At 39.7% G+C, this 12,202-nt stretch overlaps 1 protein-coding gene across 1 annotated transcript; it reads left to right on the forward strand.

Annotated features, from left to right (window-relative positions):
• Positions 1-2,960: 2,960 nt before the first annotated feature.
• LOC121931291 (proto-oncogene Mas-like) lies at positions 2,961-6,272 on the forward strand. The gene is made up of 2 exons (XM_042469304.1): positions 2,961-3,035; positions 5,032-6,272. Exon 2 carries the CDS (start codon positions 5,069-5,071, stop codon positions 5,993-5,995), a length of 927 nt encoding a protein of 308 aa, XP_042325238.1. The 5' UTR covers positions 2,961-3,035; positions 5,032-5,068; the 3' UTR covers positions 5,996-6,272.
• The last annotated feature ends 5,930 nt before the right edge of the window (positions 6,273-12,202 follow it).

Consider the following 12,202-nt stretch of genomic DNA (forward strand, 5'->3'; position numbering starts at 1 on the left):
AGATAGATAGATAGATAGATAGATAGATAGATAGATAGATAGATAGATAGATCAGTATATTCAAATTCACGCACATACACACACATATATATATATATTAAAAAAAAATGAGTTGCCCTGAATGTGAAAGGACCACTGAAAGGAAATGGGGGGGGAATTGCAGCACTGCATCATGGGAAATTTGCAACTGGGGGATTTGCAGTGGTGTATCAGAGCAGAAGCCAAATTGCATTCCACACCAGACCAATTCGGAGTGGAATCAAAGCGAACTTGAATGCGAATTCTGAGAATTCATTTTTTTCCAAATTCATTGAAATGAGGAGTCACTTTGGATTCACTGCGGAAGCGCAACAGAAGGAGCGCCCATAGAAATTAATCATGTGTGATAATACATTACGTTATCATGTGAATTTGCATCGTTGGACCCGCAGTCACATCGGATCTGAGCTGCAAAAAGCTGCAAAAACCTCCATGTGATAAACTCCTTTGTTCAAGTTCCTTCACTGACTTGCTTCCCACAGAACACACTCCTTTAATATCATGGGGCTTCCTTTGTCTTTTTCAAATCTTTCCCTCCTTACAAAAGAATCTGAGTCCCAGTGGCGTCATTAGGGCTGGTGTCACCTGGTGCAGTAATTCATGGTGTCATTCCCCATTTACCTCCTCCCATTTCACACCATACAGTATCCTTAGTCGTGCTTTTTTGCACTAATGTTACTCATCAATCGTAATTCCCATATACCACTGAATGTCATGCTAATCGTTGTGACATAAACAACTAGCAAAATTAAAACTACGATATCATACACACAACCTAAATGTATTTACATATGCATAGTGAAGATTTGGCTAAAATATTTTTATTATAATTTTTTTAATATTTAAGTTTATTATAAATCCCAAACATACAAACATTAACTGAATGAACACATAACATATCATAAACAAATATATGAGTACACTTAAAACAATTAAAACATACCAATCATACTCAAGTCATTACATTATATCTTCCTTTCATCTACAATGAGGATATACTTAATAATCAAAACCTTAACAAGCTAGGCTAGTATGTCTTATTTCCTTCTAACTTCCATCTATCTCTCATCTACTTCTCCCATCAATTCCTCCCTTCCTTTCTCCTCTCTCTTCTCCTAACTCCCTCCACTCACCTTCCTTTACCTTCCTATTCCCTTTTACCCTTCCCTCCTTCACATCTACTTCCTTTCTGAAGTAAAAGAAAATGAATGTTGGTTTCTGCAATGTTGTTGAAGTCAATTATGGATGTTAAAATAATTAATGAGATTACCTGTATGTGGTATTGGCTGGTAAATGAAAAAGATAAGAGAAAAAACAGAAAGCAGTTGAACAGGAGCAGTATATTAAGGATAATTAGAGGGAAGATAAGAGAAAGTAGGTAGGTAAATAGAAGGTAAGAGTAAAATATGATGTTTTAAAAGAAAATTTTAAAATTAATTTTAAAATTTTAACATTTCAGTTTTTAAAAACAAAATTTAAGAATTAAAAAATTGAAATTTGAAATTTTAATTTTTAAAAAATTCTGGAACCTCTCCTTTCCCCTCTCACTGAACTTCAACCCACTCCCACCACCTCTTAAAGCATTTCAAAGGAGACCAGATGAATGCCACAACCTCTTTCTGCTGAAAGGTAGGTGTCTGAGGAGCAGTGGTGTCACACACACACACACACACACACACACATTATGGTGTCTCCTGGTGCAGTCTGCACCCACTGAACCCCACTAGTGATGCCAGTACTGAATCTGAGGGTCAACTCTATCTGCCCCTCTGCCAGATCTCACTGCTCTCAGCAGTTCCTGACGCTCTCATTAACTCTTAAGAGCTCCTTCTCCTTTTTATAGCCACTCATCATTAACTCCCCCAGGAGAACTTGGGAGGGTCATCCCTCCCAAAACAACAATATTTAAAAATGCTCACAATGTCCGCCTTCATTCTCAAGGGGCATGCAGGGTGAGCAGATGTCATAACCACAAAGGAGAATAAGGCACCACAAAATGTAGGACATTCAAGAAAAATATCGGACATTACAAAATGCAGTGATGGCAAGAATGGGAATTGTTTGTCTATCCAGATGTTGATATAACTACTGCTAGCTCTGCATATGTTAAAAGACACAGAGGAGAATTTCTGCACTGTGCATTTTTGCACAAGAGAATTCTTCTGGATTGCTCCTGGCCTGAAGATCATCCCTCCCTCTATAATCCTGAATTCTGACTTGAAGCTGGCTCCAACCATTCCCTTCAGTTCCTGCTTTTGCTCTTCGCTCTTGGCATGGCTGCTTCTTCCTTGAATGAGGAGTTGCTCTTTGGCATCAGACACAGATTAATATGACAATCAAATTTAAAAGAACCTGGACAGACAGGCTTGTAAATTTATTTATTTATTTATTTATTGCATTTGTATGACGCCACTCTTCCAGAATGGGAACCAAGATGATTCCCAAAGAAAATCAATTTAAAAACCATAACATTTAAAAGAAAACACAATAAAAATCCCTACATTAAACAGTATAAAATCATTTAGAAGACATGCAATACTTAAAATAAAATAGTACAAAACACAACCCCAGTAAAAAGCTTCTCTGCCTACATATTAAAAGCCTTAAGAAGTCTTTGCCAGTGAAGGGAAAGCAGGAAGGGGACCAGCCTAGCCTCCTGTTCCAAAGGCTCTCTTTCAAGTTCTCACCAGGCAACACTGTGAAGGTGGTGGGGATATTAAAAGTCTGGCAGGTTTGTATGGGGAGATAAATAATAATAATAATAATAATAATAATAATAATAATAATAATAATTCCAATTTTTGCAGAGGAATCAAAGCAGATTACAACATACAGTCTTTTGGACCTTAAATCTCATCACTCTCTAGCTAACAACTGCTGTGAGGTCATGAGGTTCTGACATTCCATTTGTTACAAAGGAAACATGTCACCATAGTGAAGGAAGGCATACCTTCAAAGGATGATAGTCCTGAGAAGACCAGATTAAGGTTGTCAAGGTAAGGTTGATATAACCACTTCTCATTCTCATGTTCACGTGTCCAGCTTGCTGAGTTTTGCAAAAAAAAAAAACCCCACTCCCAGAAAACATCAGAGGGTACAGTGCATGGCAGATCCTTCCTAGGCATCCAGTTTGCATAGGGTATAGCTTCATGCCTTTCCAATCAAACTGCAGCAGGATGGAGATACAGCGCCCACTACCCAGTTTTCTCCCTCTTTTCCCCCTCCCATAGTATCCCCCCCCCCTCCCATGGATCTTGAGAGCTGGAGGGAGTATGGGGTAATTTAAGTTTCCTAAGGCTTCAGCCTTTGGTAAGGATATTAAAATATCAAAAATATTGAAGCCAAGCATGTTAGTTTAGCTTTTAAATTATCAGAGTAGCAGAACTATGCCTTTGTCTAACTATGGGCCCAAACAGACAGGCCAAAATAAAGCTGCTTCGGGTCACTTTGGGGGTATGCTGTTTAAACAATGCATGCGTCCTAAGAGGCTGGAAGCCGCACCAAGTCCTAAGGACTGGAGCGCAGCTTTGGTGCAGTTTCTGGCCTCTTAAGATGCATGTGTCATTTAAACAGCAAACCTCCAAAGCATCCCTTCAGGAGCCGCCATCGCCGCCTGAGGAGCTGCCGCCGTCACTGCTTCGACAGCTTCGAAAGCAGACCTGAAGCAGCTTTATTTTGGCCTGTCTGTTTGGGCCCTATGCTTCCCTAAGAACTGAGACTGACTCAAAAACAACACAAGTAGCTTGTCATTCAAAACAAAGGTTTATTAATGGCTGTACTCTATATTTACATAAAAGGCTATATCCTAATTTAGCTAGTGAATAGTTCAGGTAAAAAGAAATTATCTCACCATCTTTTCAAACAAAGTTGAAAGAGGAGGAAAATGGAAAACATAGAATCATAGAGTTGGAAGAGACCACAAGGGCCATCCAATACAACCCACTGCCATGCAGGAAATCTCAATCAAATTATCCCCGGCAGATGGCCATCTAGCCTCTGCTTAAAGACCTCCAAGGAAGGAGACTCCACTACACTCCGAGGGAGTGTGTTCCACTGTCGAACAGCCCTTACTGTCAGGAAGTTCTTCCTAATGTTGAGGTGGAATCTTTTTTCCTGTAGCTTGCATCCATTGCTCCAGGTCCTGTTCTCTGGAGCAGCAGAAAACAAGCTTGCTCCCTCCTCAATGTGAAATCCCTTCAAATATTTAAACAGGGCTATCATATCACCTCTTAACCTTCTTTTCTCCAGGCTAAACATCCCTAGCTCCCTAGTCCTTCCTCATAGGATATGGTTTCCAGACCCGTCACCATTTTAGTCACCTTCCTTTGGACACGCTCGTTTTTCAACATCCTTTTTAAATTGTGGTGCCCAGAACTGCATGCAGTTCACTTGAAAAAGTTTGAGAGAGAATGTCTGTTAGTTCCAAACAGTGAATGACCTAAATCTGATGGTTAGTTTGAAAGACAAAGAGAGGGCTTTGCATGCAGAAACCCCCTATCTAAGGAGGGGGAAAGAGAATGTAAAAATCTTCCCAGAGGGAGGTGGTTGGATGCATGAGAGGAGTGCCAGAGCAGCGGTTCTTAAACTTTTCTTCATCATGTTGGCGGGTATGGCATTGCTTTATTATAATCTAAAGGCAATTTTGGCAAGTTCCACACCTTCTTTTAGAGGAGAAATTTCCAGAAGTAGAAATATATTTTTGAACAAAAAACATATAATCGGAGTGGTTTGAAGTGGGTCTCAGGAGCTTTAACCACCTATTGCCCACCTCTGCTTTAAATGAAAGTAAAAAGGATGCCCCTATAAAGCCCAAGCCAGACCATCCGGCAAGCAAAGCGTATGAATGCTAGGTTGGCCTTTCCCAACAAGAATTTGAATTTAATATTGCTAAAGTAATGTCTTCACCTGATCAGGATCTGTTTTGAATATTTCTAATCTTTATTCCAACATCTCAATATCATAATAATGTCAGATTATGTCTGATTTTTACAGCTGGAGAAGAATTATTGGACTCATTGCTAGCAGCAAGATGACAGAGACACACATTTGGTATACTATCGGTAATATACCCAAACAACCTGCAAATGAACACTTTTTGAAAGACCTAATTATCATTTCAAGCATTCCAATAGCAATCGTGGCATTTATAGGAAATGGAATTGTCTGCTGTCTTTTTTGGAGCAAGTGGAAAAGTTCTAGGTTTTTTCTATATTTCCTGAATATTGCCATTGCCAATATTGCCATACTCATCAATGTGTTTGTATCTTTTCCAAAGCTTTATTTACAGGTTAGAATCTATAACCTTTTTCAACACCTTGTACAGATGGTGCAGTATTTAGGACACAACACCAGATTCTATATCTTAACAGCCATTTGTGCTGAAAGGTATCTTGTCATCTTTTTCCCAGCATTGGTTAAACATTACCGGTCACAGTACACATCAGTCATAGTGACTGGCATTTTGTGGGGGTTGAGCTGCCTGATATCAGTGGTGGATGATTTGGCCTGCTCTCGAAGATTCTATATCACCAATATGGAATATACAGTCCATTGTGTACCTTTTACTATCTTGATAATCATCCTCGAATTAGTGATCTTCCTCTTCATCATGGGCTTTTCTACCGTATCCATTTTTATCAGAATGCAGACACAGCCAACACCTCCAGCAAGGCTCGACATCACCATTTTAACAACAGTTCTTCTGTTTCTTGTAACTGACACACCCACTAGAATGATTCAAACTCTTTCTGTTTGGTTTGCTCTAAACAACGTGTCTATTACAATCGCGACAACTGAGTTACTAGATTGCATCAACTGTGCTGTTACTCCATTTATATTTCTAATTGTTGGATGTTGGAAGAAGACCTCAGAGCCCATCTGGCTGTTTCTTGAAAGAGCTCTGACAGCTGAAGAAAGCATGGCAGAAGGACCACAAGTAGAACAAGAGCAGGTCTGAAAGCATCTGGGATCTGACGCCAAATTCCTCTTGCATTGAGAATGCCTCTCTTAGCAATGTATGCCCTAACGACATGGCTTGTGGATCAGATAAATTAAGAATTCACATTTATGTGTCCTCTGTCATTTTTAATTATGTTTTTAATTCCACATAATTTGGACTTTGGCCTAGGAGAAATGCATTTCATTTTGCACAGAGCTAGGTTTTGAAATGCAGTTAAGTTCTTGTAGATATTTGTGCTAATCACAAAGATGGTGGTCACTTGTTCACTGCTGGAGAAGAGGAAAGCTTTATGTCAACCGGAGGACACAAATTTACATTAAATGTTTATGTGCTAAATTGTATGTACGAGTGCTAATTTAGATATATTTATAAAAAAAATTAAATGGAAATCTCTCTCACCAAACTGAGAAAACTATCATTACATAATCTATGTGCCTGATCAGTTTGGTAATTGTTGGGGGGGCACCTGCAAGGGCCCTTTTCTCTCTTCTATTAAACTAGAAATCCATCAATCAAAAGACATAAGGAGACAAAACACACAGGCTTATATTGAGTGAAACCACTAGTCCACCCAGCCCAGTACTGACAAAACTATCTGTAGCAGGTTTCCAAGGTTTCAAGAACAATTCTTTCTTAATCCCACATGATATTCATACATATCTGTCTTGATTTGGTCAGGAACAGTCCCTATTACTCCTCTGTCATCACACTTTTCAGCTGCTTTTAAGATGTCCCAGTTTCTCTCCCTTCCTTCCACTTTCCTCCTTTGTGCTCAGCTTATTTCAGTTCCTGCAAGCTGAGTTCAAAGTGCAAAAATAATTTGTACTCAGTTAACTCAGTAAGAAGAAGAAGAGAAGAGAAGGCAGAATTTTGCCATTCCCAGTAGGCTCAGGCAAAAGCAAACTGCCACAGCCTCTTCTAGCTTGTGTGTTCTTCCTCATTAATAACTTTTGATATTTTGACCACATTCTGAGCTTGATTGGTTACATGTGTCTCAGTTTTTCTCTATGACATGTAGGGGGGGGGCATGTATTCCTGCTACAAGCTGGTAGTTTCCCCTCCAAGTCATCCTTCACTTACCTTCTGAAATCAGAAATAATTGGGTGCATTCAAGGTGTTTTGGGGTGATATGTTGTTTGATGTCAGCTGTCAAATAGTCCTACAGCCTCTGGCCTAGTACTGCTCTGTGCAGGCTTCTTGTGGTTGGAATAAGCTCAGTTTCAACTAAACTTCCCCCTGAGGCTCATTATTCTTTTCATGCATCTAAGGAAGTAGGCTGAAGTTTAGGAAAGCTCATGCTACTCTCAAAGGTGCTACAAAATCCTTTTGCATACTGTTCTTTTCACTGTGCAGGGTAGGGATGGAAGCATTGTCCATCTTTAAAGAGTAGCTCCTTCAGCTGAGAGAATCAGCAAAGCATGCCTCACAAATGACATGCAGTCCTTACAGCTTTTCAGTGATCACCAAAGTATCCCAAAGGTTTTAAAAAGAAGTCCCGAAACACCCATGGCTAGGTTAGGAGTCCACTTCACTGTCTTTAGCAATACTTTTGGAAGCTCCACATTTTAGGTTCCGGAAAGGCCTTTTTTCCTTTTTTCTCTGGTCTGAGCCAATGTGTTGTTTTGAGTGTTGGGCAATGGCTCTGAAGCAGTAGCGTCATTAAGGGGGGGGGGAGTGCAGACCACACCAGGTGACACCGTAAGGGGGGAGACACCACTTCTCCTCAAACACCTATCTTTTGGCAGAAATGGGCAGTGGCATTCACCTGCTTTCCTTTAAAATGCTTTAAGAGATGGTGGGAATGGGGTGAAGCTCAGTGGGAGGGGAAAAGAGAGGCCTGCTAAATTTTTTAAATTAAAATTTCAACATTTTAAATTGAATTATAAATTGTTTTTATTCTTTTTTAAAAAAAATTTAAAACATCACATTTTATCCAAATCTTGTATATGTAAATACATTTAGGTTGTACATATAATATTGTAATTTGAAGATATAATGTTAATTTTGTTAGTTGTTTATGTCGCAACTATAAGCATGACATTCAGTAGTATATGGGAATTACAACTGACGACGAGTAACATTACTGCAAAAAGCATTACTGAGGATTCTGTATGGTGTGAAATGGGAGGAGGCAACGGGGGGTGACACCATGAGTTGCTGCACTGGATGACACCAACCCTAGGGACACCACTGCTCTGGAGAACAGGGTTCGAATCCTGGGCAAGTCACACTCTCTTAGCCTCAGAGGAAGGCCATGACAAACCCCCTTTGAACCCTCCCTAGCCTCAAGTTCACCTCTAATTGAATTGCTGGCCAGATAGTTTCATAAGCCATCCCTTTTCCAGGACATTGAGGTTCAAATCAGAGGGAATGCTGATTCCAGATTTAGAAATGAGGCGTCCTTAAATTGTTAAAGATGCCTGTGCGTCCTAGCTCAGGGTTTTCTTACCTGTTGTATCTTGCATATTAGACTGTTTTGTTCAACTGGTCAACAGCGGGTAAGTTTGGCTTAATTTATCACCAAGACTGCAGAGGCATAGTCCTCTATCAGAAGCTCATGGTGGGAGTGAAAAACATGCTAACAATAAGGAATACATGTTTATTTATTTTCTGTATATCCCATTTTTTCTCCCAAATGGGACTCAAAGAAGCATGAACATCTGAAACATATGGAGTACAAAATCTCATCTTGGGTGAAAAGTGGGGTATAAATTCAACAAACAAACAAACAAACCATACATTAAATTAAAACACTACTTTTAAAACACTAACATTGAAACACTCAAAATACCTATTTCAGACTAAAAACAGTACACCTAGCTGCAAATCACTCTACCCTGATTAGTTAAAGCAGCAGGAAGGTTTTTGCCTGCTGGCAAAAAGAGAGCAGAGGAGGGCAGGGAGTTCCAAAGCATTGGAAGAGCCACCGAAAAGGTCTCTCCCATGTCCGCACCAGCTGAGCCTGCCAAGATGGTGGGGTAGGGAGAAAGCTCTCCTCCCAAAATTCTAAGACTTCTGCAGGGTCATAAGGGAAGATGTGGCCTGTGAGCTAGCCTGAACTTAAGCCTTATAAAACTTTATCAGTCAAAGATAGCACTTTGAATTGTGCCCAGAAACGGACCAGCAACTAGTGAAGCTGTTCCAGCAAAGGAGTTATGCAGTCTGTCTAACCAGTTCTGGTCAGCAGTTTAGCTGCATCATTTTGAACTTGCTAAAGTTTCCAAATAGTTTCCAAAGGCAACCTCAAACAGAGGAGCTTATCGCATGAACTTTAAAACTGGCTCCAGCCTGATGCAGGATGGAGGCAGGGATTATTGCATGCTAGATCGCCACCTAATCGTCACCCACCATCAGCCCGGGCCCAGGCCAGGTCCCAGCTGCACTCCACCAGCACTTTTTTGAGGTTAGAAGCTTTCCAGATTCTAAAAAGTGCTGGCGGAGCGTGACTGGGACCCAGGCTGATGGTGGGTGGCGATTAGGCGGCAATTTAGCATGTGATAATTCCCGTCTCCATCCCGCATCCCAGCTCTAGCCCAGGAGGCTAGAGACAGTTTTAAAGTTCACGCGATAAGCTCCAGAGTGTATTACAGTGATCCAATCAGTATGTAATCAAGGCATATATTAATGTGGCCAGATCTGGTTCACTAGTTTTAATTGTGTAAATGCATATGTATGACATAATGCCACTCTTCTTGATCTCTTCTTGATTAATTCTCCAATAAACAAGTTTATCTCTTTTAACATCAAGTACAGTAATTATTGTGTAGATGGGCACAATGTTGCAGAAACAATTTGCCTTTCACCCTGGTATTGCTCAGGTAAAAAATAGTGCAATTTGGCCAAATCCTGAATAACAAAGAAGATTAAGCTGATCCAGACTTGTACGAAGTGTGGAGAATCAGAACAGAATGGTCTGATTCAGTTCCAGAACAGAACAGGTACAGACCATAGGAATTTGGACTAATCTGGAAATCTGGAATTTGGACTAATCTGGAAATCTGGAAGGAAAAACAAGGAGGAAAAAGACAGATAGTCTCCCATCACCACCATATAATGAAGATGCCAAGGCAAGGGACCTGGGCATTGCTCACAGCTCTGCCATGTGAACTAAAGTAGGTAATTCTGCAAGGGATGGGGGTTGATATGGGGCCATGAGAGTGAAGTTTCCAGCTTCAGCCCAGATGAAGCAGGAGGATCAGCAAAGATTTTATTGGTTGGACTACTGGCGATAGATAAATCATGCTTTTACCACCTCCTTTCCCAGTTTCTTGTGCTTCATCTTTGAATTTTACCAATTGGTTTGCTAGCAGAATAAAGGGAAAAAAAAGTATCTTCTCTTCAAGTACACTGCCATTTCATTATCATTAACATAACATTGCTGATTATCACATCGGGCTCATTTTTTGGTACCCTCCTGCAATTATCATGTTACCGGCAAATCCGATACTTTCATGCTATAGTGCCATACATTTTCACACCATCACGCAATAGTGCAACATCAATGGTATTATCACACTTTAGCATTTTGCACTTAGACATTGCTTCCCGTGATTGTTTAGGAAATGCTTGTGTATGCAGATGTGTGCATGGGTTTCAGTTGCATCACAGTACTCGCATTCTTTAACTTCCACTTAATAGTAGCAGTGCCAAACATTACAAGAGAGAAACTTACATTGTAAATCACAAGGAATACAGTATGTAAAAGAAAGGACAATGACCCTTTTGGCAGCCAGTGATATACAGTAATTCTATTGGGATGGCTAAGTGACACTGGAATTAAACTGGCTAAAATTTAAAAATTGATGATGACAAAGCTTCAGTCACATGAATGGATTGCAATGAGCTTTTGAACTTTTGCAGTAGTACAATTTACACAATATTGCAAAAACATTCACAACATTTCCCCATGAATGAAATGTTCCTGGAGCATTCCACTTTACTGCCATGGCAAGTACAGATTTCACAAGACGTCATGTGAATGATTCAGCACAATCGTATGATTATCTCAGGAGCATTCCTTCCCCAACCACTTCTTTTCTTCATGTGATATTCTCCTTAGTTCATCTTTAACAAATTTAGTTGACTAGTGCTCTGGCAGGGGAAGTGCCAGAACAAAAGCAGTGTGATATGAATTGCCATTATCAAACATTTAACAAAAGCTTTTAAAAATTGTTTTGTTTATTGAAAATTGCTAAACTTTATGGATGCCTAGCACAAAAGCCTTTGTGTTACTCTTGTGAAAGTGGGCTGAGTTAATCCTCTCCTTAGAGTTTGCCATGTTTCCAAATTTTATCCAGGTATGCATTTTTTTAAAGTATAGTCATTTTTGTTTGTTTCCCAGTGCAAACCAATAGTGAAATGAGTGATCCACAGTTTCAAATCTCAGTTTGGATTCAAGGTCCAGCTTGTAATGGAATGGGTCTGGATCAATCTGATCTAAATTGGGCTCAGTACTGAATTGCTGAAACGGGCTGTGAAGAGATTTGGAGGCATACACAGCCTTAGTGCAAATTAAGACATAAACAGAATACTAATTAAGTGCACTGAATCATCAAGACTGTATTAAGAGAAGAACAACAAATCCAATATTGTGACTGGGATTCAGGTTTCCCTTTTAAAGAAAAATTAAACCCACTCTCATTGGATAGAGAAGTTCAAAGAATAAGTGCCACCACAAAACAGATTGTTTCTATTATCTGTTAATCTTTTTTCTGGCAGACATAGCACCCAAAGTATATTTCCAGTACATCTCAATTCAAGGGGTAGGGTGGCATGAAGGAAATATAAGAAACAAAATATTGCTGTAAATATCAAGACAAAGAACTGCAGCTCTAAAAATTAAACCCTTTAGATTGTGCTTAGATATAAAAAGATAACCAATTAAATTTGTACAATGTTATCACAGACTTTTATTATCTCTGTGACTAATATGAGACAAAAGATCAACCGATACATTGTGGATCAGCTCAAATGTCCAAGGCCTGTTGAAGTTCAGCTCTACATGAACTCTACCACAGCAGTTTAATTGACTTAATCATCCCTTGTACAATAGTGAAAAAAATAATAATTCCTGGCCACTACCATCCCTCTCCAAAATTAATGGCCATGTCAGATACTTGGATATTCACATGGGGGATTCTATTATTTCTTCTAGCTGAAGGACAGAAGAAATAGAGTGAATGGTGACACCAGCATATTGATGGC

This window comes from Sceloporus undulatus, chromosome 1 (genome assembly GCF_019175285.1).
Source record: "Sceloporus undulatus isolate JIND9_A2432 ecotype Alabama chromosome 1, SceUnd_v1.1, whole genome shotgun sequence".
Lineage (NCBI taxonomy): Eukaryota > Metazoa > Chordata > Lepidosauria > Squamata > Phrynosomatidae > Sceloporus > Sceloporus undulatus.